General features: G+C 45.5%; 1 protein-coding gene across 1 annotated transcript in view; it reads left to right on the top strand.

The window, feature by feature from the left end:
- Positions 1-24,010, top strand: part of LOC141089665 (putative uncharacterized protein C6orf183) — a 91,916-nt gene extending 67,906 nt beyond the window's left edge. The window contains exons 7-15 of the mRNA XM_073576147.1: positions 954-1,142; positions 3,991-4,120; positions 4,918-5,072; positions 5,400-5,552; positions 14,243-14,341; positions 14,445-14,564; positions 21,380-21,489; positions 23,754-23,910; positions 23,993-24,010. Of these exons, the coding sequence (XP_073432248.1) occupies positions 954-1,142; positions 3,991-4,120; positions 4,918-5,072; positions 5,400-5,552; positions 14,243-14,341; positions 14,445-14,564; positions 21,380-21,489; positions 23,754-23,910; positions 23,993-24,010 (1,131 nt within the window). The remainder of the gene's footprint in view (positions 1-953; positions 1,143-3,990; positions 4,121-4,917; positions 5,073-5,399; positions 5,553-14,242; positions 14,342-14,444; positions 14,565-21,379; positions 21,490-23,753; positions 23,911-23,992) is intronic.
- Positions 24,011-26,718: the final 2,708 nt, after the last annotated feature.

Here is a 26,718-nt window from a genome sequence, read left to right as displayed (position 1 = left end):
CGTCATATCGCTGGTCGGGATCGCTGGTGAGTCGCTAGGTGTAACGGTACCCTAAGAAATGCAAGACCCGCACCCACATATCAACAACAGATAAAGTCCCCATACCAAACACAAATCAGGACTATAAGATCATGGACTCTTTTTCATGTACATCCTCCAATGTCGTGTACATGATACAGTGTACAAGGTGCAATGCAGGGACATACATCGGGGAAACTAAGCAAAAACTACAAACAAGGATGAATCTGCATAGACATACGATAAAAAATGAGCTGGACACACTTGTAGGGATATACTTCTCTAGACCTGGACACAGCTTGGCAGATCTAAAAGTCCTAATATTGAAAGGTCATTTTAATAGTGACAGAGAAAGGAAGATTTGGGAGTATAAATTTATAAATATGTTCCAATCGCTAACAATAGGACTGAATTTGACATCTGGGTTCATGACTCATTACTTGAACACAGTTCACACCTCCACAAGAAGGTCTTCAGATCTCTAATAGAACATTTGGTCCTTATCTGCATGTGTAACAAAAACCTTAATTTGATTTCCTTGGCCTGTCTATAGCTAGCATCATCTCATGTCCTGTTGTAATTCCTATTTAAATGTTGCCATCTTTTCTCAGTAATTCACTTGTAATCTAGCCTGATGAAGGGGCCTTTTGAGCCCTGAAAGCTTGCTTGCAAATATAATTTCTCTGGTTAGCCAGTAAAGGTATCACACCTTGAATACTTTTCTCAATTTTTTTGGGGGGGCCATAAGTATTTACATCCATAAGGAGGATATAAATTCAATTTCTTACTGTAGCACCAGTAAAGCACGTAGCCATGATATTAACGCTATTTAGCTTATCTGGACATGACAGGTAACTTATAAGCATAAACATTTCAGGTATACTGATATGCTGACTGTCACAACATCCAGTGTTAATTTTATTTTCAACCCACAGGAGCAAGTTGGATACATCATGCAGGAGTATGCCGATTCAGTGCAAAGAGCCCAGAGACTTTCAATAGCGAGAGAGCGCTTGCTAACTGGACAAAAGAATTCTATTAATTTAGTTACTCAGGACGACCTTATGATCTACATGCAGTGGTTAATTTGTCATCTGCATTCAGTGAAGCCTATCTACAGCTACGTAAGAGTATGTATCATCAGGACCAGCAATACACTGGAAAGTAGGGAGAAATTAACAGTAGATACCATAGAATTACATCCTGCTGCTACATGTCATGAAGATTAAGGCAAACTAATGCACCTTGGTCCCATTGGAATTAATAGGTTCTGTTATATTCCCCTTTAGGGCTAAACTGTCACAATTAGTTTTTGGCTAATGTTTGACACTGCACAAAAAAGACGTCTATTTCACATGTCAGTTTTTTTGTCCCGGCACGATGCGGCAAAAAACCGGACTACCGGATCCGGCCGCAAACGCAGACACCGGATCCTTCTTTCTGCCGGATATATTCCTGGCAGAGAAGGTCTTCCGGGCATGCGCAGTGCGAAAAACATGCAACATGAATGCAACATTTTTTCCCGACGCCGGAGCGGCAATTTTGACTGGATCCGGCAAAAACCGGACGCGCCGCATAGGCATCCGGCGCAATGTGGCGATAATGAAACTCCATGGGAAAAAAAACCGGACCCGGTGGCAACAGGCGCCGGATCCGGTTTTTACACATTTCGCCGCATCGCGCCTGATGCAGAAAAACTGATATGTGAAAGTAGCCTTACCATTCCAGCAAAGTGGATGGGATTTATAGAAATCTCACACCCACCGTCTTTTTTTTTTTTACAAGCAAAACACAAGCTGCGGAGACACCATCACATGTTTCTCAACGCAAGCAATGACTAGCCAGGTCTTTCCCCGGGAAGGAACAACCACGGGAAGGGCAGTCTCCAATGAAGGAAACCACCTATGCCAAAACATGGTATCCATCCACAGACAGCTGTTTCGGGGTATTGCCCCTCATCAGTGTGGAGTAGGAAACTGGTCAGTAGGAGCAATGCCTAGTAGAAGACTGTGGAAAATGAGGATGAATGAACTCATGGAGATCAACATCCAACACTGCGGAAACACCATCACATGTTTCTCAACGCAGTGATTCTAGAGCAATGCCCCCATCCCTTATGGGAAATATGTAAAAACATGCAAAACATAAGCCGCGGAGACACCATCACATGTTTCTCAACGCAAGCAATGACTAGCCAGGTCTTTCCCTGGGAAGGAACAACCACGGGAAGGGCAGTCTCCAATGAAGGAAACCACCTATGCCAAAACATGGTATCCATCCACAGACAGCTGTTTCGGGGTATTGCCCCTCATCAGTGTGGAGTAGGAAACTGGTCAGTAGGAGCAATGCCTAGTAGAAGACTGTGAAAAATAAGTATGAATGAACTCATGGACATTAACATCCAACACTGCGGAGACACCATCACATGTTTCTCAACGCAGTGATTCTAGAGCAATGCCCCCATCCCTTATGGGAAATATGTAAAAACATGCAAAACACAAGCCGTGGAGACACCATCACATGTTTCTCAACGCAAGCAATGACTAGCTCCTACTGGCCAGTTTCCTACTCCACACTGATGAGGGGCAATACCCTAAAACAAAACTAAAAAAATGCACTGAAGAAAAACCACAAGTAACCTATTGTAGGTAATAGGTGCAGAAATGGTGCAGAAAATTTGCAACATCAAAAATTGAGCTAAATATTTATTGTGGGAACATAGCATGGACCTTTTTCACGCTATTGATCTCTACTAGTACTATTACTACACGCTATTGATCTCTACTACTACTGCTACTACACACTATTGATCTCTACTACTAATCATACTACTACACACTATTGATCTCTACTACTACTACTATTACTACTACACACTATCGATCACTACTACTATTACTACTACTGCTAATACTACTACTACATGCTATTGATATTTACTACTACTAATTATATCAGTACACACTATTGATTTCTACTGCTACTACTAATACTACTACTGCACACTATTGATCTCTACTACTACTAATACTTCTACTTGACTACTGCAACACCCTCCTCTGTGGCCTCCCTGCTAACTCTCTTGCACCACTCCAGTCTGTCCTTAATTCTGCTGCCCGACTAATCCGCCTCTCTCCTCGCTACTCCCCTGTCTCTCCCCTCTGCAAATCCCTCCATTGGCCCCCAATTCCCCAACGAATGCATTTCTAACTACTAATACTGACCTACCAAGCCATCCACAACCTTTCCCCTCCCTATATCTCTGAACTAATCTCCCAATATCTTCCCTCACGTACTCTTTGATCCACCCAAGACCTCCTACTCTGCTCCACACGTATTTGTTCCTCACACAACCGCCTCCAAGATTTCTCCCGAATATCCCCTATCCTCTGGAATGCCATGCCTCAACACGTCCGATTATCCACCACCCCCGGATCCTTCAAACGGAGCCTGAAAACCCATCTTTTCAGGATAGCTTACAGCCTGCAATGACCATTCTGCCGCCTCACCACCGCCTGAGCTGCCGCCTCATCACCACCAGAGCTGCTGCACCCCCGACCTTTTGTCTCTTCCCCGCTATCCCGTAGAATGTAAGTCCGCAAGGACAGGGTCCCCTCCCCTCTGTACCAGTCTGTCATTGTAAATTTGTTTACTGTTAACGATATCTATAACTTTGTATGTAACCCCCCCCTTCTCATGTACAGCACCATGGAATTAATGGCGCTATATAAATAAATAATAATAATAATAATACTACACGCTATTGATCACTACTACTACTACACACTATTGATCTCTACTACTACTACATACTATTGATCTCTACTACTACTACTACTACATGCTATTGATCTCCACTATGACTACATGCTATTCATCTCTACTACTACTACTGCTAAGCTTACATTTTTTGCTCTTCGCTCTGAAATAAATGAGATTGATCCTAAAGTTCATCTACTTATATATTTTTAGATTTTACAGTACCTGCCCATTTCTGATCGTGCGGTAGAAGTGATAGAATCACAGTTAAAAGAGAGTGAAAATCACCCGTCCATTGATGTTGGATGTACAACTTCCAGTAATGGCCGTCCTGAAGAGTCTGGTAAGAAATATGTTCTTTACAAACCATTATGAACATCATTACGCCTATATTTAAATGTTCTCTTTCTGCACTAAGTTCTTTGTAGTGAGAAGATGAGCAGTGGAGACCGTGGTTTACATTATTGGGCTTCTTTTTATCTTTACAATAATTCATTTTAATATAACTAAGATTATCATGGGGAATAACAAAGATTTCATTGTTTAAAATTAAGAATACATCTTTACATATACATTATATAATTTTCATCTAAAGCGTGTAACACTATTCTAATATTTGTCAGTTTGAATACATGACTCCTCTTCGACACTTGAAATGGTGTATCATGGACCATATACAGTGTCATTCTCAGCCCAATGTAATATATGTAATATTTCCATTTATTAAAACTTTACTACCAATAAATAAACAGAGGACTACATTTATCAAGCAATTTACATACGTTTTTGACATAAACTAAATCCCAAAAAGCCAAATTTTCAAAAAGTTGTAAATTAGGCATTTTTGAAAAGTTGAAAAAGTTGACAGATTCATTAAGTTTTATGCCAGAAAAAAAATAGAAGGAAAATTCAAGGAGTAGATATACGGTAATTTTTTTTGCCTTTATGATAGGACAGTCTAAAACGGCACCAAATCTTTTAATTGACTTTTGACTTTTAAGAAATTTGGTGCTATTTTGCCCAATATTTTTTTTTTAATTCTGGTATACAAAACACCAGTTTTAATCATTCTAGGTCAGATTTTGTTCAACCAGACAGAAACATTGCTAATATGTAATTTTTCTTTTGTTTTGTTCTTAGACTTACGTCAGCGGGAAGATTCTGAGTTACCTGAACACCAAATAGAAACAGAGCAGATAAAACCAATTCTTCGTCAGCTGTTATCTATTTATAAGATTGGATATGATACAGAACAGCTTAGGAATACGGCCAATGAGATGGAGCTGCTAACTCTGGTGGGTTATATGATGGTCACCGATATTGTGTGAGACCGTGCAGAACATTATTTTGCAGGAGATATCAGTATTTTTTGCCTGGTAAGAGATGCTGTATTTACAGTGTAATGTAGGTGAATGGGGTCGCATTGCAACCCCAAGGGTACTGCGACAAACAAGTCACAAAGAAGTCAAACCCATTCATCTAAGGATGGTGCGATGTAGCAGGGCACACAGCGATCTTTCGCCATGTGATGTGTGTCTCGACCAAGGTTGTCGTTGTTGTGTAGACCCATCAGAAAACCATTAGAACACCATGTTTATCAACTACTTTACCTATTTTTGCAGGTCTCTGCAAAGTTCCGAAGTGTTTTTCTTAAGCAAGAGACTATGAAGACATTTCCATTGTATGATTCTGGAATGGAAGCAAATGATGGATGGGGATTTAGAGGCCCACATATGGCTTTTAAGAAAATCTCTAACTGGCTTCCATTCGTAAAGGTAAGCAAAATAAATAGATTTTTCCTTTGCACAAAAAACATTTGTTGCTATAAGAGGATCTGTGACCAAGTTAAAGGTGGTCAGTTTTTGCTATTATTGTATTCAAGCTGCTCCCCTGAATATTCTGGGATTTTGTCTGTTTTTCATGTTCTGTTTGTTAGTTTTCTAAATCCACTATGTGGTTCCCGAGATACGCGCCTTTTTATTTAGTGCTAATTTGTATGGTCTTTACCAAGGTGGAATTACTCACAGGACAATAATACTGAGGAGACTAAAGACATGTCCCCAGAGAATCCCACACCATAAAAAATTAGCACTCAATAATAAGGCCCATATCTCTGGAACTGTATGGTGGATTTAAAAAAACCAAACAAAACCAGAAACTGAATACTAAGTGAAGCAATAGGAATAAAGTAAGAAAAAAAATGGCCACTTTTGACCTGGTGATCAACCAAAGTACCACTTTTAGACTGTTTGTAAGAATTCTGCAAAATCTCACCTGTTAAGGTGGATCCTCACAGTCATTAGTCTGGAAGAGCAGATAGAATACAGCAGGGACTAATGACAATGATGCAGCGAGAAGAACTGTCCTGAGCATCAGAGGCTGTAGAGCAGTGGTTTCCAAACTCCTCTCCTCGCGGACCCCAACAGGTCATGTTTTCAGGATTTCCATAGTGTTACACATGTGAGAGAATTCCTGATGCCTTGATGATACTTCCATCACCTATGAAATACTAAGGAAATCCTGAAAACATGACCTGTTGGGGTCCGTGAGGACTGGAGTTTGGGATCCACTGCGAAGGAATGGAGGCTGCAAAGGCAGGAAGTCAACTGGAAGAGCAGAGGCTGTAAAGGAACACGTATAAGTTGGACACTCGGCTAAGTAGCAGAGTTGAATGTATGACGACTCACTTGTGGTGATGTGGAAGAGCCCAGAGGCAAAGCAGTGCTGGGTGTATCAGATGTTAGGAGGCACATTTTTAGTGATATAGCAGACCCCAGAGGTCTGCAGAGCTGGGTATGTCATGGCTGGGCATATGGTGAGACACACTTATGGAGGTGTAGCAGAGCCAAGCGGTACAGCAGAGTTGGTTGTATCAGATGTTAGGAGGTACACCAGTAATGATTTAGCAGGGCCCAGAAGTTTGGCAGACCTGAGTATGTCAGGAGACACGCTTGTGATGATGTGGTAGAGCCCAGTAGGACATAAGTGCTAGTTATGTCAGGAGATACACTTTTAGTGTGTGAGAGAGAGGAGAGAGAGAGAGAGGAGAGAGAGAGAGAGAGAATTTTTTTCAGCCACCAGAACAGGGTTCTTCCGGGCATGCGCAATGTAAAATGCGGATCCAGCCGCCCGAAAAAACGTTGCATTGTCCGTCCAGGCATGTCTGCGGACGCCAAGTGAGTACGTGAAGCCGGGTATTGCAGTGTCAGGAAGGTTGCGCACTCACCCCTGTGATAAGACGCTTCCCTGCAAAGAGACTGTGTTCTGTGATAAGATGCTTCCCTGCAAACAGACTGCACTCTGTGCTAAGACTTTTCCCTGCAAAGAGACTGCGCCCGGTGACAGAGCTGTGACCTGCTTAGAGAGACTGTACCACGTACGAAGTTCCGGTGACCCTTGTGTTAATGCAGAGCCCCTGATTCCGGTGGTAAAGCACCGCTGCGGAGTTGGAAAGAAGGACCTGGAGCATAGGGGATATCGTTTGTCTCATGCCCCTCTGGCTCCCGCAGTAACCCTGCGTATCTCGGCTGGAAACTGTTAAAGGCACAGGATACAGAGTACTTCAGACTACAAGTGCTGCTGGTGATTCGGCCCCAACGTTGGAGAAGAGTGACTCTACAATCAAGACCCCTTCAGACTGATAAGTTCCCCATAGGAAAATTACCTTTATTACTGTTCAATACTGTTAATGCCTTTTGTCTGCTTTCATAACTCGTTTTCAGTATATTCATATTTACACAGTTAATCTTGTCAGTGTTATCCCCTGTAAATAAACCTCCCTTTAACTGTTGGTCCGTCTGTTCCGTGGTGACATACTATTCTCCTGCACTCTATTACAGCTGCATGCTGCTACCTGAGCTGGACTATAAAGCCAAGAAGTGTGACCTTACCGATGGTAACACAAGGTGCACAGGAGCAGAGGAAGCTTGCTGCTGGGGAGATGGAAAGACCTGATCATTAGTTTGGACCCTGATCAAGTAGCCATGAAAGTAGATTGTGGCCACTGGAATTGAACCCTATGAACTTCCTACATTCTGCCAGGATCCCTTGGTGCCTCTCCTGATTGGTAGGCCCGACACAAAGTCATGCTGCAACTTAAAGGGGCTTTCCAACACACAGTTTTTTTTTCTAAGAAAGGATACTCCTAAAATGAAAGCAGAGGCAAACCAGCAGGCCTCTCTGTTGGACTACGAAATCACAGGAAGTGATGCCTTCTGAACCACTGAAGCCTGTGTTTGGGTGCAATAGTGAGGAGAGTAGATGAGCGTGTCATCACAAAAATATCCTATATGCTTTTCTAGTCACCTGACCACTGCAGCCAATTAAAGGCTTCTGAGGCTCTGCAACTTCTGAACAAGAAATGTATTGCTTTCAGTGCAGGTTGTGCGGCATCCATGGTGTCATGCCCGCAGGTGGCACATGTAGTTTGTGGACCCATTGTGCCATGGGGCCAGGCTTACCAAGTAGGGGCATATCTAAGCGGCTACCTGGTTTACACTGGAGCTCCTGATGGTGGAGTCAGGCAGAGCTACAGGTTACTGCCAGGTACCACTCCTGGCAGGCCCGGATTGGCAATATAACCAACCGGGCATTTTCCCGCTGGGCCGCTGTCACGTGGGCCGCGGGTGGCCGCTTGCCAGCTGCTGCAGCCACTGTTGCTCCTGCCGCTGGCCCTCTGCGGGCACGGCGGTGATAGTTTCAAGTTCCTCCCGCACTGCAGGGAGATAAGCCGCCACGCCTCCCCCCCACGCACCCCATCCTCGCCTTAGCATGAGACCCCCTCCCCTCCGCAGCCACTCACAGCGTCGCACTCGCTTGCCTGCTCGCTCTGTTCGCAGGACCTGTGATGAGGTCACAGGAGGGGAGGAGTCAGGGGGTCACATGATCAGCAGGAGCCTTTGTCCAGACCCCCGATCATGTCACCACTGACTCCGCCCCTCCTGTGACCTCATCACAGGTCCTGTGCGCTCAGCCTTGCCTCTACCGTCTGCAAGACTCTGCTTTGCTGTTGTCATGGTACTGGTTGAGGTAAGTATGTGTTGGGTCAGGATTTACAGTGTGGATGTAGCAGAGCTGTGTGTGTACGAGGTGTACGGAGCGGAACCGTGTGTGTACGAGGTGTACGGAGCGCAGCCGTGAGTGTACGAGGTGTACGGAGCGGAGCCGTGAGTGTACGAGGTGTACGGAGCGGAGCCGTGTGTGTACGAGGTGTACGGAGCGGAACCGTGTGTGTACGAGGTGTACGGAGCGCAGCCGTGAGTGTACGAGGTGTACGGAGCGCAGCCGTGAGTGTACGAGGTGTACGGAGCGGAGCCGTGAGTGTACGAGGTGTACGGAGCGGAGCCGTGAGTGTACGAGGTGTACGGAGCGGAGCCGTGAGTGTACGAGGTGTACGGAGCGGAGCCGTGAGTGTACGAGGTGTACGGAGCGGAGCCGTGAGTGTAAGAGGTGTACGGAGAGGAGCCGCGCGTGTACGAGGTGTACGGAGAGGAGCCGCGCGTGTACGAGGTGTACGGAGAGGAGCCGCGCGTGTACGAGGTGTACGGAGAGGAGCCGCGCGTGTACGAGGTGTACGGAGAGGAGCCGCGCGTGTACGAGGTGTACAGAGAGGAGCCGTGTGTACGAGGTGTACGGAGAGGAGCCGTGTGTACGAGGTGTACGGAGAGGAGCCGTGTGTACGAGGTGTACGGAGAGGAGCCGCGCGTGTACGAGGTGTACGGAGAGGAGCCGCGCGTGTACGAGGTGTACGGAGCGGAGCCGCGCGTGTACGAGGTGTACGGAGCGGAGCCGCGCGTGTACGAGGTGTACGGAGCGGAGCCCTGTGTGTGTACGAGGTGGAGCCGTGTGTACGAGGTGTACGGAGAGGAGCCGTGTGTACGAGGTGTACGGAGAGGAGCCGCGCGTGTACGAGGTGTACGGAGAGGAGCCGCGCGTGTACGAGGTGTACGGAGCGGAGCCGTGAGTGTACGAGGTGTACGGAGCGGAGCCGTGAGTGTACGAGGTGTACGGAGCGGAGCCCTGTGTGTGTACGAGGTGGAGCCGTGTGTACGAGGTGTACGGAGCGGAGCCGTGAGTGTACGAGGTGTACGGAGCGGAGCCCTGTGTGTACGAGGTGTATGGAGCGGAGCCGTGTGTGTACGAGGTGTACGGAGCGGAGCCGTGTGTACGAGGTGTACGGAGCGGAGCCGTGTGTACGAGGTGTACGGAGCGGAGCCCTGTGTGTGTACGAGGTGGAGCCGTGTGTATGAGGTGTACGGAGCGGAGCCGTGTGTGTGTACGAGGTGGAGCCGTGTGTATGAGGTGTACGGAGCGGAGCCGTGTGTATGAGGTGTACGGAGCGGAGCCACGCATGTACGGAGCGGAGCCGTGTGTGTACGAGGTGTACGGAGAGGAGCCGCACGTGTACGAGGTGTACGGAGAGGAGCCGCACGTGTACGAGGTGTACGGAGAGGAGCCGCACGTGTACGAGGTGTACGGAGAGGAGCCGTGTGTACAAGGTGTACGGAGCGGAGCCGCGCGTGTACGAGGTGTACGGAGAGGAGCCGCGCGTGTACGAAGAGGAGCCGCGCGTGTACGAGGTGTACGGAGAGGAGCCGCGCGTGTACGAGGTGTACGGAGAGGAGCCGCGTGTGTACGAGGTGTACGGAGAGGAGCCGCGCGTGTACGGAGAGGAGCCGCGCGTGTACGAAGTGTACGGAGAGGAGCCGTGTGTACGAGGTGTACGGAGAGGAGCCGTGTGTACGAGATGTACGTAGCGGAGCCGTGTGTGTGTACGAGGTGTACGGAGAGGAGCCGTGTGTATGAGGTGTACGGAGAGGAGCCGTGTGTACGAGGTGTACGGAGAGGAGCCGTGTGTACAAGGTGTACGGAGAGGAGCCGTGTGTACGAGGTGTACGGAGCGGAGCCGCGCGTGTACGAGGTGTACGGAGCGGAGCCGCGCGTGTACGAGGTGTACGGAGCGGAGCCGCGCGTGTACGAGGTGTACGGAGCGGAGCCGCGCGTGTACGAGGTGTACGGAGAGGAGCCACGTGTGTACGAGGTAGTCGGAGTGGAGCCGTGTGTATGGAGTGGAGCCATATGTGTACGGGATGTACGGAGAGGAGCCAAGTGTGTACAAAGCATACAAAGCGGGCTTTTCCCACGGACACAGGAGTACACGGCGGAGCCCCGAGGAGCATTTTAAAACACACACATGACGTTCCACCTGAAGTGATGTGCTGGAAGCTGACCGGAAATGAGAATTTCTTGAGGAGATTGTGACGGAACCAGGAATGCTTCAGATCCATCACCGTGTCCTCCTCCGACAGCGCAGACAGCAGGATCGCCTTGGAATCGGGGATGCCGGCCATGTGAGCGGATCATGATACGTCCTGCACCGGGAGGCTCAGGTGGGCACTACAATGGGAGCCGGGCTGCTATAGTATCTTTGTAGAATCTTTCTTTATTTCTTTCTCTCTTTTTCTTTCTTTCTCTGTTCTTTCATTCTCTGTTCTGTCTTTCCCTCATTTTCTTTCTCTCTCTGTTCTTTCTTTCTCTCTCTGTTCTTTCTTTCTCTCTCTAATCTTTCTTTTTTCTCTCTGTTCTTTCTTCCCCTCTTCTTTCTTTTTCTTTCCTCTCTTTCTCTCTGTTCTTTCTTTCTTTTCTTTACTTCTTTCTTTCTCTCTCTGTTCTTTCTCTGTCTCTCTCTGTTCTTTCTTTCTTTCCCCTCTTTCTTTCTCTCTCTGTTCTTTCTCTGTCTCTCACTGTTCTTTCTTTGTCTCTTACTGTTCTTTCTTTCTTTCCCCTCTTTCTTTCTCTCTCTGTTCTTTCTCTGTCTCTCTCTGTTCTTTCTCTATCTCTCACTGTTCTTTCTTTCTTTCCCCTTTCTTTCTCTCTCGGTTTTCTTTTTTCTCTCTCTCTCTGTTTTCTCTCTTCCTTAGTGCCAGTCAGTGTGCCCATAATGCCAGCCACTGTGCCCTCAGTACCAGTCAGTGTGATCAGCAGTGCTAAATGGGTGCGATTAGGTGTGTACATGGGTGTGACTAGTTGTGAAATGGGTGTGGCTGGGCGTGGGCAAAATTTGCTGCGGCGCGCTATGCGCGCCGCAGTCTTTGTCCATCTTTCCCTTCTTCAAAAGTTGTGAGGTATGATAGGGGCGGCTATGACCAGGGGGTCTGGTTGCCCAATAGAGAGCAGTTCTGCCAGGAATTCTGTTACCGTGCGTACAAAAGGGGACAGAGATTTGGGAGGAGTACTGTACCTAAAAGCAATAAATAGGACTGAGCTGAAATACTGGGCACAGCTGTGACTACATGTTATATAGTCGTGTTAATCTCCTCTCACTTCTTGTAACCTACAAGTGTACAAAGATATTATATAGTCACCATGTGACTAGTGGGCCTGTGTAACTTCAAATGCCAGGGCTGAATTTTAGTCCCAGTCCGGCCCTGACTCCTGGGCAGTCACGGTACTGCAGCTGCTGGGGTTAGTTTCGCTGACAAGGGCTGGACTCAGAGTCACATTCAAGGCTGGATTCAGATACTGGTATAACAGTGCAGCCAACACAGAATATTGGGATAGGTTCACATTCAGACAACACCAGTTTCTGGAGCGGCTTCAGGTTAAGGTACCGCCGGAGCAGCTTCAGGTTCAGAAACCGCCGGAGCAGCTTCAGGTTCCGGTACCGCCATAGCCGAGTCAGAGTTCAGAGTCACATTCAGACTATACGGGAACAGGAACACAAAGGAACTTCACAGGATACAAGAACAGTGTGTGCAACTGTATGTTGCCAGGTCCAATGTAGGGCACTACTGGGGTTCCTCAGGCACCTCCCTTTTGGAAAGGTGTCTTTTATGCAAGACGCCTCTGTGGGCATTTTGCAAGTGCTCTCACTGCCCCGTTAAGAACAGGTGAGCGCTGCTGGGAAGCGCTCACAGAACAGTAAGCATCGCTGCATGGAGGAGAAAGAGTGCCATGCAGGGGCGCCCGCATTAGTGTTACAGGACCCCCCCTTATGCCCCATCTTCTTCAAGCCTGCGAGAACTCTCTGCAGAAATGGAGCCAGACTCCTCTTCTTGGACTCCCATGACATCTTTATGGGACCATGATCACTCCAGTCCATTGGGAACTGAAGATACCCTTTCTGGGTCCATCTCCAAACTGGTGTCCATGAATATATGTCCAGGAGGCCAGGAAGTTCCTTGGAGCATATTACTGGAACAATAGCCGTAACTGTGTTGAGATTTCGTCTCTGCTTCCCTTCTTTCGGAGACAACAGCACACGATGAGTCGGCGACTAGCAGATCTGGAGGAGAAGATGGCAACACAGGCAGCTGAACTGGATGTACATGAACCAGACACCTCTCGTAACACAACTGTTCCCAACAAAGTGCTTCACCAGATCTCCAGTCTAGAATGGACTCATGAGTTCTCTGCCATGGAAGACCTAAGAGAAGTAGATGAAACAAACCAGACAGCACATATAAGGCGATCTCCTAATGCAATGCTCCTATCTGGAGCTCTGTTTGCTCAGTTACAAATTGAACAAATTCGGACAGAGCCTTTCCTTTGACGGATGATATTTTCAACCGATTCTGGAGACTTTGGACGGGAATGATATTTATTCACCACGGCTTGCTGCAAGAAATTTCCCAGAGTCAAGGTGAGCTATTTCAACTAACCAGGTACCTCCGCATGATATGGATACATTCATTGTCAGTGGTGAAGAAGTTTCACTCTCACCTAGGGTGGTTTCACCCATTGGCCCTAGGATTTGGAGTTTTTCAGACGTCACAGGATAGCAGCGAATGAAATGTTCTGCAGCCATAGCACACTTCTTTGACATAACAACGTTGCTCTGCCAGCCTAACAAGACTGACTTGCATGGCTTCAGCTGGGGAACAAATAGACTCTGGAAGGATGGAACCAAATTTGCTGGTCTCCTCTCACATGTCACCTCTCTGGTCCACTTCTGGAAACTGAGGTCGATCTGGATTGCCAGGGAAATCAATTTGTCTTGAGTGGCAGGGATGTCATGACCAGCCAATTCGTCCTTGATCCTTCCAGACAATGTCTCCCAGAATGCTGCTACCAAAGTTTCATCGTTCCAACCTGGTTTGGAAGACAGGGTGCGGTAGCAGATAGCATAATGGCTTACAGACAGATCTCCCTTACGCAGTCTGAGATGGGAAGAAGCAGAAGAAGATACACAACCAGGCTCATTGAAAACTTTTCAGAAGTCAACCAGGAAGGCCTGCAGATCTGGTGTGTCTCTGATTCTGAAGGGAGATGTGAAGGTGGAATCTGGCAAAAAAAATCTTATGTGTCCCTGCCAGAGTTAGCCTTTAATTTGTGTAAAATGAAAATTCCATTATTTTAAAGCTAGTCAAGTAAGCAATATGGATTTTTAGAAAACAAAAGTTGCTATTATAAATTTGTATGCATTTATGTTGATCATAGCTATTGTATTTTTGCCTTTTCCTTCTAGATCAAACCTAAGAAAGATCCGTGGCAGCAAAAATTTTTAACAAAGCTCAAACAGCACAAGAAAGTAGATGAGCTGCTGCGCCAATCACAATTTACAGAGGTATCTGAAAACATGCTCTTCTTTGGTCTGATGAATGAATATAGGTTGCGTAAACCAGCCAGCAGCCATAGACATAACTAATGTTACTAATAACTTTGTGTAGGTTACAAATGCAGAGAAAGCCATGGAGGTTCTACAGGAGCATGCAGCATGGGTATTACTGCCACAGAAAAATAATCCTGAGATATGGAGAAAGAGATCCAGTACTCCAGATCTATCATGGGTAAGTAAATGTGCTGTTGGATGTAGGATATGTATAATGTACAGTCATGGCTGAAAGTTTTGGCACCCTTGAAATAGTTCCATAAAATGAAGTATTTCTCCCATAATATTATTGCAATTACACAGTGAGATCCTCCTGGGTCTTCTGTCATAGATTTTCATTTCATTCAAATGTCGACCATAGTTTACGCTGACACTGATGCACCCTGAGCCTGCAGGACAGCTTGAATCTCTTTGGAACTTGATTGGGGCAGCTTATCCACCATCTGGACTATTCTGCGCTGCAGCTTTTCGTCAATTTTTCTCTGCCATCCACATCCAGGGAGATTAGCTTCAGTACCATGAGTTGTAAACTTCTTGATTATGTTGCGCATGGTGGACAAAGGAACATCAAAATCTCTGAAGATGAATTTGTAAACTTGAGATTGTAGATATTTTTCAACTACAGTATTTTGGTTCTCAAGTCCTCAGACAGGTCTCTTCTCCTGTTTCTGTTCTTCCTGCTTAGTGTGGCACACACACAGACATACAATGCAAAGATAGAATCAATTTCTCCCCTTTTTATATGGCTTCAGGAGTGATTTTCATATTGTCCAAACCTGTTACTTGCCACAGGTGAGTTTGAAAGTGCATCACGTGCTTGAAGCAAAGTTGGTTACCAACAATTTTGTCCGTCCAATTTTTTTTTTTTTTTGGTTTTATGTGAAATGATGTCCAATCTGCCTTTTATTGTATGTTTTTGTATTGTTCCAATACACACAAAGGAAATAAGCATGTGTATAACAAAACATACATAATTGCAATCATTTTCTGGAAGAAATACTTCACTTTCTGGAAAGAGTTTAAGGGTGCTATATATACAGTTCCTTGCGAATGTATTCGGCCAACTGGAACTTTTCAACCTTTTCCCACATATCATGCTTCAAACATAAGATACCAAATGTAAATTTTTGGTGAAGAATCAACAACAATTTGGACACAATTGTGAAGTTGAACAAAATTTATTGGTTATTTTAAATTTTAAATTTTTGTGGAAATTCATAAACTGAAAAGTGGGGCGTGTAATATTATTCGGCCCCTTTTAATTAATACTTTGTTGCGCCACCTTTTGCTGCGATTACAGCTACAAGTCGCTTGGGGTATGTCTCTATCAGTTTTCTACATCGAGAGACTGAAATTCTTGCCCATTCTTCCTCGGCAAACAGCTCGAGCTCAGTGAGGTTTGATGGAGATCATTTGTGAACAGCAGTTTTCAGCTCTTTCCACACATTCTCGATTGGATTCAGGTCTGGACTTTGACTTGGCCATTCTAACACCTGGATATGTTTATTTGTGAACCATTCCTTTGTAGATTTTGCTTTATGTTTGGGATCATTGTCTTGTTGGAAGACAAATCTCCGTCCCAGTCTCAGGTCTTTTGCAGACTCCAACAGGTTTTCTTCAAGAATGGTCCTGTATTTGGCTCCATCCATCTTCCCATCAATTTTAACCATCTTTTCTGTCCCTGCTGAAGAAAAGCAGGCCCATAACATGATGCTGCCTCCAACATGTTTGACAGTGGGGATGGTGTGTTCAGGGTGATGAGCTGTGTTGCCTTTACGCCAAACATCATTTGGCATTGTTGCCTAAAAGTTCAGTTTTGGTTTTATCTGACCAGAGCACCTTCTTCCACATGTTAGGGGTGTCTCCCAGGTGGCTTGTTGCAAACTTTAAACAACACTTTTTATGGATATCTTTGAGAAATGGCTTTTTTCTTGCCACTCTTCCATAAAGGTCAGATTTGTTCAGTGTATGACTGATTGTTGTCCTATGGACAGACTGTCCCACCTCAGCTGTAGATCTCTGAAGTTCATCCAGAGTGATCATGGGCCTCTTGGCTGCATCTCTGATCAGTCTTCTCCGTGTTTGAGATGAAAGTTTAGAGGGATGGCCGGGTCTTGGTAGATTTGCAGTGGTATGATACTCCTTCCATTTCAGTATGATCGCTTGCACAGTGCTCCTTGGGATGTGTAAAGTTTTGGAAATCATTTTGTATCCAAATCCTGCTTTAAACTTCTCCACAACAGTATCACGGACCTGCCTGTTGTGTTCCTTGGTCTTCATGATGCTCTCTGCGCTTCAAACAGAACCCTGAGACTATCACAGAGCAGGTGCATTTATACGGAGACTTGATTATACATAGGTGGATTATATTTATCATCTTTAGTCATTTAGGACAACATTGGATCATTCAGAGATCCACAATGAACTTCTGGAGTGAGTTTGCTGCACTGAAAGTAAAGGGGCTGAATAATATTGCACGCTCCACTTTTCAGTTTTTGAATTTCCCCAAAAATTTAAAATAACCAATAAATTTTGTTCAACTTCACCATTGTGTCCCACTTGTTGTTGATTCTTCACCAAAAATTTACATTTGGTATCTTCATGTTTGAAGCATGATATGTGGGAAAAGGTTGAAAAGTTCCAGGGGGCCGAATACTTTCGCAAGGCACTGTATATACAGTGGGGAAAAAAGTATTTATTCAGCCACCAATTGTGCAAGTTTTCCCACTTAAAAAGTTGAGCCTGTAATTGACATCATAGGTAGACCACAACTATGAGAGTCAAAATGAGCAAACAAATCCAGGATATCACCTTGTCTGATTTGGCAAGATTTATTTAGCAAATTATGGTGGAAAAAAATATTTGGTCACCTAAAAACATGCAAGATTTCTGGCTCTCACAGACCTGTAACTTCTTCTTTAACCCCTTTCTGACATCAGACGTACTATCCCGTCCACGGTACCCGGGCCCCTATGACCGGGGACGAGATAGTACGTCTCAGCGATCAGCGACGCTCCTGGCAGGGGGCGACGCTGATGGCGGCTGGATGTCAGCTGATTATTACAGCTGACACCCGGCACTATGTGTCAGCGGCGGTCCCGGACCGCCCCCCGACACATTAACCCCTGGCTCACTGCGATCAAACCTATTATTTGAGAATTCATAAATTACTATTTTTTATACATCGAAGCTTATAAGCACTAACAGCATTTTATTGTTTTGCCAAAGAATTGGATGCTTTTTCTTTTTTTCTCTAGTCCAAATCATAATAGTAACAATACTTTAATGGTATTTAATCTATTAAACATGTTAGGACAAGTTAGGATAGGATATGGGTTGAACTAGATGGACTTAATGTCTTCCTTCAACCTTAATAACTATGTTACTACGTTACTCTTAATATTGGGTATAACTATCCCTGTGTTTGCAAAATTTAAAAAAAAAATGGTGTGTTATTTAGTATTCAATAAAATGTATTATCTTTTAAAATTTACTGGGTATCTGCTGCTGTATATTTATAGGTTTATATTAGTCTTTAAGAGGCTCCTCTGTTCTCCTCGCATTACCTGTAGTAATGGTACCTGTTTGAACTTGTTATCAGTGTAAAAGACACTTGTCCACAACCTCAAACAGTCACACTCCAAACTCCACTATGGTGAAGACCAAAGAGCTGTCGGAGGACACCAGAAACAAAATAGTAGCCTTGCACCAGGCTGGGAAGACTGAATCTGCAATAGGCAAGCAGCTTGGTGTGATGAAATCAACTGTGGGAGCAATAATAAGAAAATGGAAGACATACAAGGTCATTGATAATCTCCCTCGATCTGGGGCACCACAAAAAATCTCTCCCCGTGGGGTCATAAGAACGGTGAGCAAAAGTCCCAGAACCACACGGGGGGACCTAGTGAATGACTTGTATAGCGCTGGGACCACCGTAACAAAGGCTACCATCAGTAACACACTATGCCACCAGGGACTCAGATCCTGCAGTGCCAGACGTGTCCCCCTGCTTAAGCCAGTACATGTCCGGGCGTTCAAACATCCTTCCATCAGCAAGGGCATTGAAGATGAAACATGGAAGGGTATTTCTGCATGATAATGATTCCAAGCACACCACCAGGGCAACGAAGGAGTGGCTTCGTAAGAAGCATATGAAGGTCCTCAAGTGGCCTAGTCAGTCTCCAGATTTCAACCCCATAGAAAACCTTTGGAGGGATTTAAAAACCGTGTTGGCCAGTCACAGTCCCAAAACATCACTGCTCTAGGAGATCTGCATGGAGGAATGGGCCAACATACCACCAACAGTGTGTGCCGACCTTGTGAAGACTTAGGGCCCTGTCACACATAACGACTCACCAGCGATCCCGACAACGATATGAACTTGTCAGGATCGCTGGTGTGTCGCTACATGATCGCTGGTGAGCTGCCAAACAGGCAGCTTCACCAGCTATCAGCACCAGCGACGCCGAGCGCGCAGTATCGCTGTGTACCTTAGATACCGGCGCGCTGGTGCAGGGAGCTTAGAAACCCGCTGTTTACCTTGGTTACCAGCTCCAGCGTCGCTGATCGCTGGTCTCCCACCTGCCACAGGCAGCGATGCGTGCTGGCCAGCGGGAGACCAATGACCGAAAAAATGTCCAGGGCTTTCCACAATGATCAGCGATACCCGGCCGGCCGCTGATAGGTGTCACACACAGCGATCTCGCTGGTGAGATCGCTGTGTGTGACTGGGGCTGAATGTTCAAATACTTATTTTCCACCATAACTTGAAAAATTAATCTTGCCAAATCAGACAAGGTGATTTTCTGGATTCGTTTTCTCATTTTGACTCTTATAGTTGTGTTCTACCTATGATATCAATTACAGACCTCTTTCATCTTTTTAAGTGGGAGAACTTGCACAATTGGTGGCTGACTAAATACTTTTTCCCCCCACTATATATATATATATATATATATACACTCACTGGCCACTTTATTAGGTACACCTGTCCAACTGTGTGTTAAGACTTAATTTCTAATCAGCCAATCACATGGCGGCAACTCAGTGCATTTAGGCATGTAGACATGGTCAAGACAATCTCCTGCAGTTCAAACCGAGCATCAGTATGGGGAAGAAAGGTGATTTGAGTGCCTTTGAACGTGGCATGATTGTTGGTGCCAGAAGGGCTGGTCTGAGAATTTCAGAAACTGCTGATCTACTGGGATTTTCACGCACAACCATCTCTAGGGTTTACAGAGAATTGTCCGAAAAAGAAAAAAAATCCAGTGAGCGGCAGTTCTGTGGCCGGAAATGCCATGTTGATGCCAGAGGTCAGAGGAGAATGGGCAGACTGGTTCGAGCTGATAGAAAGGCAACAGTGACTCAAATTGCCACCCGTTACAACCAAGGTAGGCAGAAGAGCATCTCTGAACGCACAGTGCGTCGAACTTTGAGGCAGATGGGCTACAGCAGCAGAAGACCACACTGGGTACCACTCCTCTCAGCTAAGAACAGGAAACTGAGGCTACAATTTGCACAAGCTCATCGAAATTGGACAGTAGAAGATTGGAAAAACGTTGCCTGGTCTGATGAGTCTCGATTTCTGCTGCGACATTCGGATGGTAGGGTCAGAATTTGGCGTAAACAACATGAAAGCATGGATCCATCCTGCCTTGTATCAACGGTTCAGGCTGGTGGTGGTGGTGTCATGGTGTGGGGAATTTTTTCTGGGCACTCTTTGGGCCCCTTGGTACCAATTGAGCATCGTTGCAACGCCACAGCCTACCTGAGTATTGTTGCTGACCATGTCCATCCCTTTATGACCACAATGTACCCAACATCTGATGGCTACTTTCAGCAGGATAATGCGCCATGTCATAAAGCTCGAATCATCTCAGATTGGTTTCTTGAACATGACAATGAGTTTACTGTACTCAAATGGCCTCCTCAGTCACCAGATCTCAATCCAATAGAGCATCTTTGGGATGTGGTGGAACGGGAGATTCGCATCAGGGATGTGCAGCCGACAAATCTGCTCCAACTGTGTGATGCCATCATGTCAATATGGTCCAAAATCTCTGAGGAATGCTTCCAGCACCTTGTTGAATCTCTGCCACGAAGAATTGAGGCAGTTCTGAAGGCAAAAGGGGGTCCAACCCCTTACTAGCATGGTGTACCTAATAAAGTGGCCAGTGAGTGTATATATATATTGTGGTGTAGTGACCACTGTGTCCACTAGAGGGCGCTGTATGGATGTCCCAGGAGAGTGGATGAATGGCAAGATACTGAATTACCCTTATGTATCTCAAGGTGGGTGGCCTTGAGATGGAGATTTATGTGTGTGTTAATCAGCAGTGATAATGCTGAGGTGCTGGTTCAATGTGTCAGGGACTAGTTACCTACAAACCCACCCAGGGGGTGTGTTGGTGTGTTTAATAACGCTATTGTTAAGTGTATATGTGTGGTTGAAGGACCTGTGATGAGGTCATAGTCATGTGACCCGATGGGCGTGGCTATGGACCATATAATGTGGCCAGGGTAGGTCACATGTGGTGAATGCAGGGACCCGATTGGTCCGTTTGGAAGGTCTTGTGTGGCTACCTTCCTGACAGCATGTGGACACTGTGTTTAATGGCTGCAAGTGCCTGAGAGTTCCCTGGAGGGAATGAATGTCTGCAGTATGGAGAAGCAGCCATGAGAGAACCCTGACGGGATGAGATATAACTGTGAGGTTGAAAAGCCTGCGTATTGGACATTGCTAACAGAGTGAAGCTCTGTCATGGACGCTATGCCGTTTATATGATCTTTATGTTGCTTCTATGGGTTTATGATGCCTAATAAACCACATGGACTGCTATGATGTGATGGAAAATCTGTGCCGGATCTGATTTTGTGGCTGCTGAGCGAGAATCCCCACCCGAATAACAGCGCTACCTCACTATATGTATAAAAATTTTCATTTTTAATTATTTTTTTCTAATGTGCTTTAATCATATCATTTTATCATTTTAGGATCAAAATACAAATGCTGGATTATCTCTACAGCAAAACAACATTAAAATTAACAACATTTCAGATTTGAGTAAGCGCCCAGCATCTTCCAAGACTAAGAAGGAAACCGGGTATGTACAGTATTTTTTCAGTACCTCTTGCAGTTACTATAGTGAGTCTATCACTGCCATTTGTCACGCCGCCTGTGACGCCGCTCTCACCTGGGGGCGGGACCTCGGGCGTAACATCACCACTCCGGTGCCGCGGCTGCTTCGGGGGTCCCGTTGTGCACGAGCACCTCTCGTACCTATTCTATGGCTACACTATGTTGTTAGTGCGCTCGCGTGCTCTACTCGGCTCTGTCTCTAGTCTTGTCCTCCTATGGGAGGTGCCTGATTATTGTTGTGCTTCCTAGCCTGGTCGGCTTGGTCCTTGCTTGGCTGCATGCTGTACTCAGGTTCTCTGTCTTGTGCTCTGTGCCTGTACCTTGCCTGTTACTTCGTTCCTGCACTCTGCCTTGTCGTGCTTCCCAGCACATGCTCTGTACCTACGCTCTGCCCTCTCCTCTGTCTTGTTCTTTAGCTCACGCTCTGTTACTGCCTTACTCTGTGTCCTTGCGTGCTCCCTTGCACGCGCCCTGCTTTGCCTGCACCCGGGCATGCTTGCCTGTGCGCGCCATACGTTCTCTCGTGTATTCGCTTTGCACTGTCCTGTATCTAGCGCACTCCCGTGTACACGCCTTGTATTGTCCTGTACCCTGCGTGTCTCCGTGTCCACGCTTTGCACACGTCTAGTTGCTTCCTGCAGACACACTCATTTGTGTCTCCTGTGAGCCGGCCACCTGGTTCCAGCAGTCCTGGTACCTTATCCCCTTGGGCTTGCCCCTGCCACTCCCTGTATAGGGGGTGGTCCTCACTAGGTCAGCTCGCCCTAGGTGGGTTGGTGCCCAGAGGGTCCACTCCAGGAACCGTCACAGCATTTAATGAATTTTATAGACAAAAAGTACTGGGACACAACTCTTAATTATTGAATTCAGTTCCATTGCCACAGATTTATAAAACCAGCCCCTAGCCATGCAGTCTGGCTTTACTAACATTTGTGAGAGAATGATTTGTTCTAAAGAGTTCTCAGAATTTGCAGGTAGTACTGTAGTGTCAAGAAGAACAAACAAATCAATTTTGGAACAAATCAAGCCAGACATGTCACTCGAAGCAAGGATCACTAAACTATGACATGCCTACTTTGGACACATTATACGAAGACAGCAATTACTGGAGAAGAACCTCATGGTCGGGAGAATAGAAGAAACAAAGTAAAGAGGAAGACCAGCAACCTGATGGTTTGAAACTAAAATACCCTTGTGGACCTATCTATGCTTACACAAGATCGATCTTCCTATAGGGCATTCATCCATCAAGTTGCCATAGTTTGAGATTGAGCCGAAGGCCTTTAAATAATAAATAATAATTATTGTAATTGCCACCGTTGTAACAAGTCAGTTCATGAAATTTCTTCCACCGAAAATATTCCATTATCGACTGTGATTGGGATTACTGAAAAGTAAAAGCATTTAGGACCCACAGAAGCAAAGTGTCACGAGTGGATCACGTCCTCCTGGGAGATCTGGGGCTAGAAAATCACGTGTTTTGAATTGCATATCTTCCATTTAGCCTGTGTGTTTGTTTTATATTAAATGGATTTTATTTCCTTTCGTGCTGAAGAAGTTAACAACCCTTTCTATGCTGGTTAGAAACTTGCAGGTCCATCTCACAGCTGTTTCTGACCTGGTCATTTCCTCTCTCTATAAAATCTGGCCAGACCTTCTCTTCCTTGCCAGTGAAAGTTTTACTTCCTAGCTTATTGGAGTCATTGTGCTGAGTTTGAGATCATTGTTGCTGCTGGAGATTTTTGCTTGCTGTTTTTGCATGTATGCTATCCTCATTGTCCTAAGCCCATTTGGTTTGTACATTCCTACCCTTCCTAATATACCTCGCTTTTTTGGATTCGAAAACTATTATCTGCATGTATTTTCTTCTTTGAAGAGGTATTTTTCCACTGCGCAGGTACTCATCCAACTCAATGCTTCTGAAACAATTATTGTCTAGGTTGATCCTTCTGAGGTGGGGGTCGGCGCTATACTGTCTCAAGGGTCATCCCCTGGTAAGTGGCATCCATGTGCCTTCTTGTCCACAAAGTTATTATCAACCGAAAAAAACTATGATGTCGGCAATAGGAAACTTTTAGCCACTAAGTTGGCATTTGAGGAGTGGCAACATTTTTTGGAGGGGGCAGTTCACCGTGTCACAGTCATCACTGATCACAAAAACTTAATGTACCTTGAATCTGCTAAACGTCTTAACCACAGGCAAGCTATATAGTCTTTGTTTTTCACCAGGTTTAATTTAGAAGTCACTTACCAACCTGGAATTAAGAATGTCAAAGCGGATGCTTTGTCTCGGAGTTTCCCTGTAGGTTTGAGTACTGATGATGCTGTCACTATTTTACAAGAAGGGTTGATCATCCCCGTAGTGTGTCCTAAACTTGAAGGCGAGGTATGGGAGGCTCAATGGGACACCCCTACTGGTCCTTCAGGGAAATTGTTTGTACCTGTACATCTGCATCTTATCATTTTAGAGGCGCATCATAACTTAGCTCTGACTGGTCACCCAGATAGTAAAGCGACCTTGGTCCTCTTTTTTTGTCGGTTTTGGTGGTCTATGTTGTGTAAGGTTGATGTTGACTTTGTGTCCTCTCGTAATGTCTGCGGGTGCAGGTTCCAGGACCCTGCATAGTCATCTGTCTGGGGCTCTTTTGCCATTAACCATTCCTGAACGTCCATGGACTCATTTATCCATGGGTTTCATTACAAATTTTCCTTTGTACTCTGTTAAAATTATTATCTTAGTTGTGGTGGATAGGTTTAGTAAAATGGTGCACTTTATTGCTTTACCTGCTCTCCCTAACACTAAGACACTGGCTTAAGTGTCTGTCTCTGAGATCATGAAGCTTCATGGGGTTCCCTCCCATGTGGTGTCTGATGGGGTACCCAATTTGTATCTTAATTTTGGAGGGCATTTTTTTTCCCATTTATAGATGCAACTATCCTTTTCTTCAGCATTCCATCCTCAAACTAATGCTTAAACCAAAGTTTGGAGATATACCTCAGATGTTTTGTGTCAGATAACCAGGAGGATTGGTCTTCTTTTTTACCACTGGCTGAGTTTGTTTTAAGCAATCATCATAGCAAGTCCACTGGTAAGTAGCCATTTTTTGGCGCATATGACCTCCATCTTTAATTCTGTACCTTCAGTAAAGATCAGTCTTTGGGGGTTCCTGGGGAGGAACAATTTTCTTCTTCGCTTTCATCTGTGTGGGAAGGGGTCAGAATAATTTAAAGATTATGGGTGACAGATGCAAATTTATGACTGATAAGAAATGATTGTCAGGTCCAGACCCAGGGGTGAATGATTTAGTATGGCTGTCCACCAAAATAATTAAACTGAAAGTTCCTTCTTGGAAATTAGGCTTTGCTCAAAAAAATTTGTTGCACCTGTGGAACTGTCATCTTTACTACCGCTGCCGGTTATTATTGATTGAAATTTAGAATTTGAGGTAGCAAAAATAATTGATTCCCATATGGTTCGTCACTCTGTACAGTACCTGGTACATTGAAATAGGTATGGTCCAGAGGAGAGGATGTGGATGCCCGCATCTGAGGTTTATACCAGTAGGTTGATACGGTCCTTTCATTTGGCAAAGCCGGATAAACTGAGCCTGAGGGTCCTGTGGCCCCTTGTAGAAGGGGTTGCGTACTGTCACAAGTGAGTCATGTCCTCCTGGGAGATGTGAAGTTAGAAGATCACTACGTATTGTGAATCACAGATCTTCCATTTAGCCTATGTCTTTGTGTTTCATATTAAATAGATTTTGTTTCCTTTGGTGCTGAAGAGGTTAACAACCCTTTCTATGCTAGTTAGAAACTTGCAGCTCCATCTCCCACTTGCTTCTGACCTGGTTATTTCCTCTCTCTATAAAATTCTCTTCTTTGGTAGTGAAAGTTTCAATTCCAATCTCCTTGGAGTTGCTGTGCTGAGTTGGAGATCTTTGTTGCTGATGGAGATTGTTGCATGCTGTTTTTGGGTGTATGCTTTCCTCATTGTCCTATTCCCATTTGGTTTGTACATTCCTACCCTTCCCAAAACACCTCTCTAGTCTCTACCTTTGGTGAGTGTTTTGCACACTAGTTGCTTTTTGTTATCCCTATTTGTCTTATGTGTTTATGCCCTAGCATTTCTGTCCCAGGCCTCCTGGAGGTGGGTCAAGGGACAGCTTAGGGTATAACAGGAAAACAGTAAGGCTGGTGACCCAAACCTCCTCACCTTTAGAGGTACCCTTGAGAGCAAGGATAGTGAGAGTTACAGCCATAGGGACAGTGCAGGGCCTCTTTCACTATTTATATACAGTCACAGCGTGACACGAAGCCATAAAGTGGCAGACACAGACCGCATAAAGTTAAAGACTGGGGTTACTGAGTGCATTGGGACACAGTGCATAAAAGTCACCAACATTCTGCCCACCCAACAATTGTCTAAATCTGCTCTGGAATTAACATCAGCACAAAACTGTGCCCAAGCTTCCTAACATGGGTTTCCATGGTCAAGCAACCGCATGCAAACCTTACATCAGCAAGCAGGATGACACACATTGGGTGGATTAAAGCATCCAGACTTTGGAGCAGTGGAAGCTTATTCTGTGGAGTGACAAATCATGCTTCTTTATCTGGTAGACTGCTGGACGGGTCTAAGTTTGGCAAATGCCAGGAAAACGTTACCTGTCTGACATTGTGATAACTGTATCATGACAACTGTAAAGATTAGTAGAACAGGTATAATGATATATGATTGTTTTTCAGGGATAGACTTATGCCCTTTAGTTTCAGTGAAGGGAAATCGTAAAGCTTCAGCATACCGTAATGGGCTGGGTGGTCTAACCACTGTACCGGGGCCTAAGGAAAGGGCATAACTAGGAGCCTCACCTAATCCAACCTCGGATAAACAGCGGCATACAATACCATGATCCGAGGAGAGACTAAGGAGGTGGACCAGGTGCTACACCAAGACTGACATTGAGTAGATGGCAGCTGACCCCCTAGGGACGGGTACATGGAACGGCCTAAAGGAAAGTACATTAGATGCAGGCAGGCACTATAAGAACACAGGAACCACGGATGCAGACAGAACAGGCTGATGTACAGATGAGCACTGGCTGGTGCGGCTGACGCAGAGAAGAGCACTGGCAAGTGCGGCTGGACCGGCTGGCGTAGAGATGAGCACAGGCAGGTGCAGGCTAGACCGGCTGAT

This window comes from Dendrobates tinctorius, unplaced genomic scaffold (genome assembly GCF_039654945.1).
Source record: "Dendrobates tinctorius isolate UK_male_01 unplaced genomic scaffold, ASM3965494v1 ptg000046l, whole genome shotgun sequence".
Taxonomy (NCBI): Eukaryota; Metazoa; Chordata; class Amphibia; order Anura; family Dendrobatidae; genus Dendrobates; species Dendrobates tinctorius.
The sequence above is the reverse complement of the archived record's forward strand: the minus strand, read 5'-3'. Positions and strand labels throughout refer to the sequence as shown.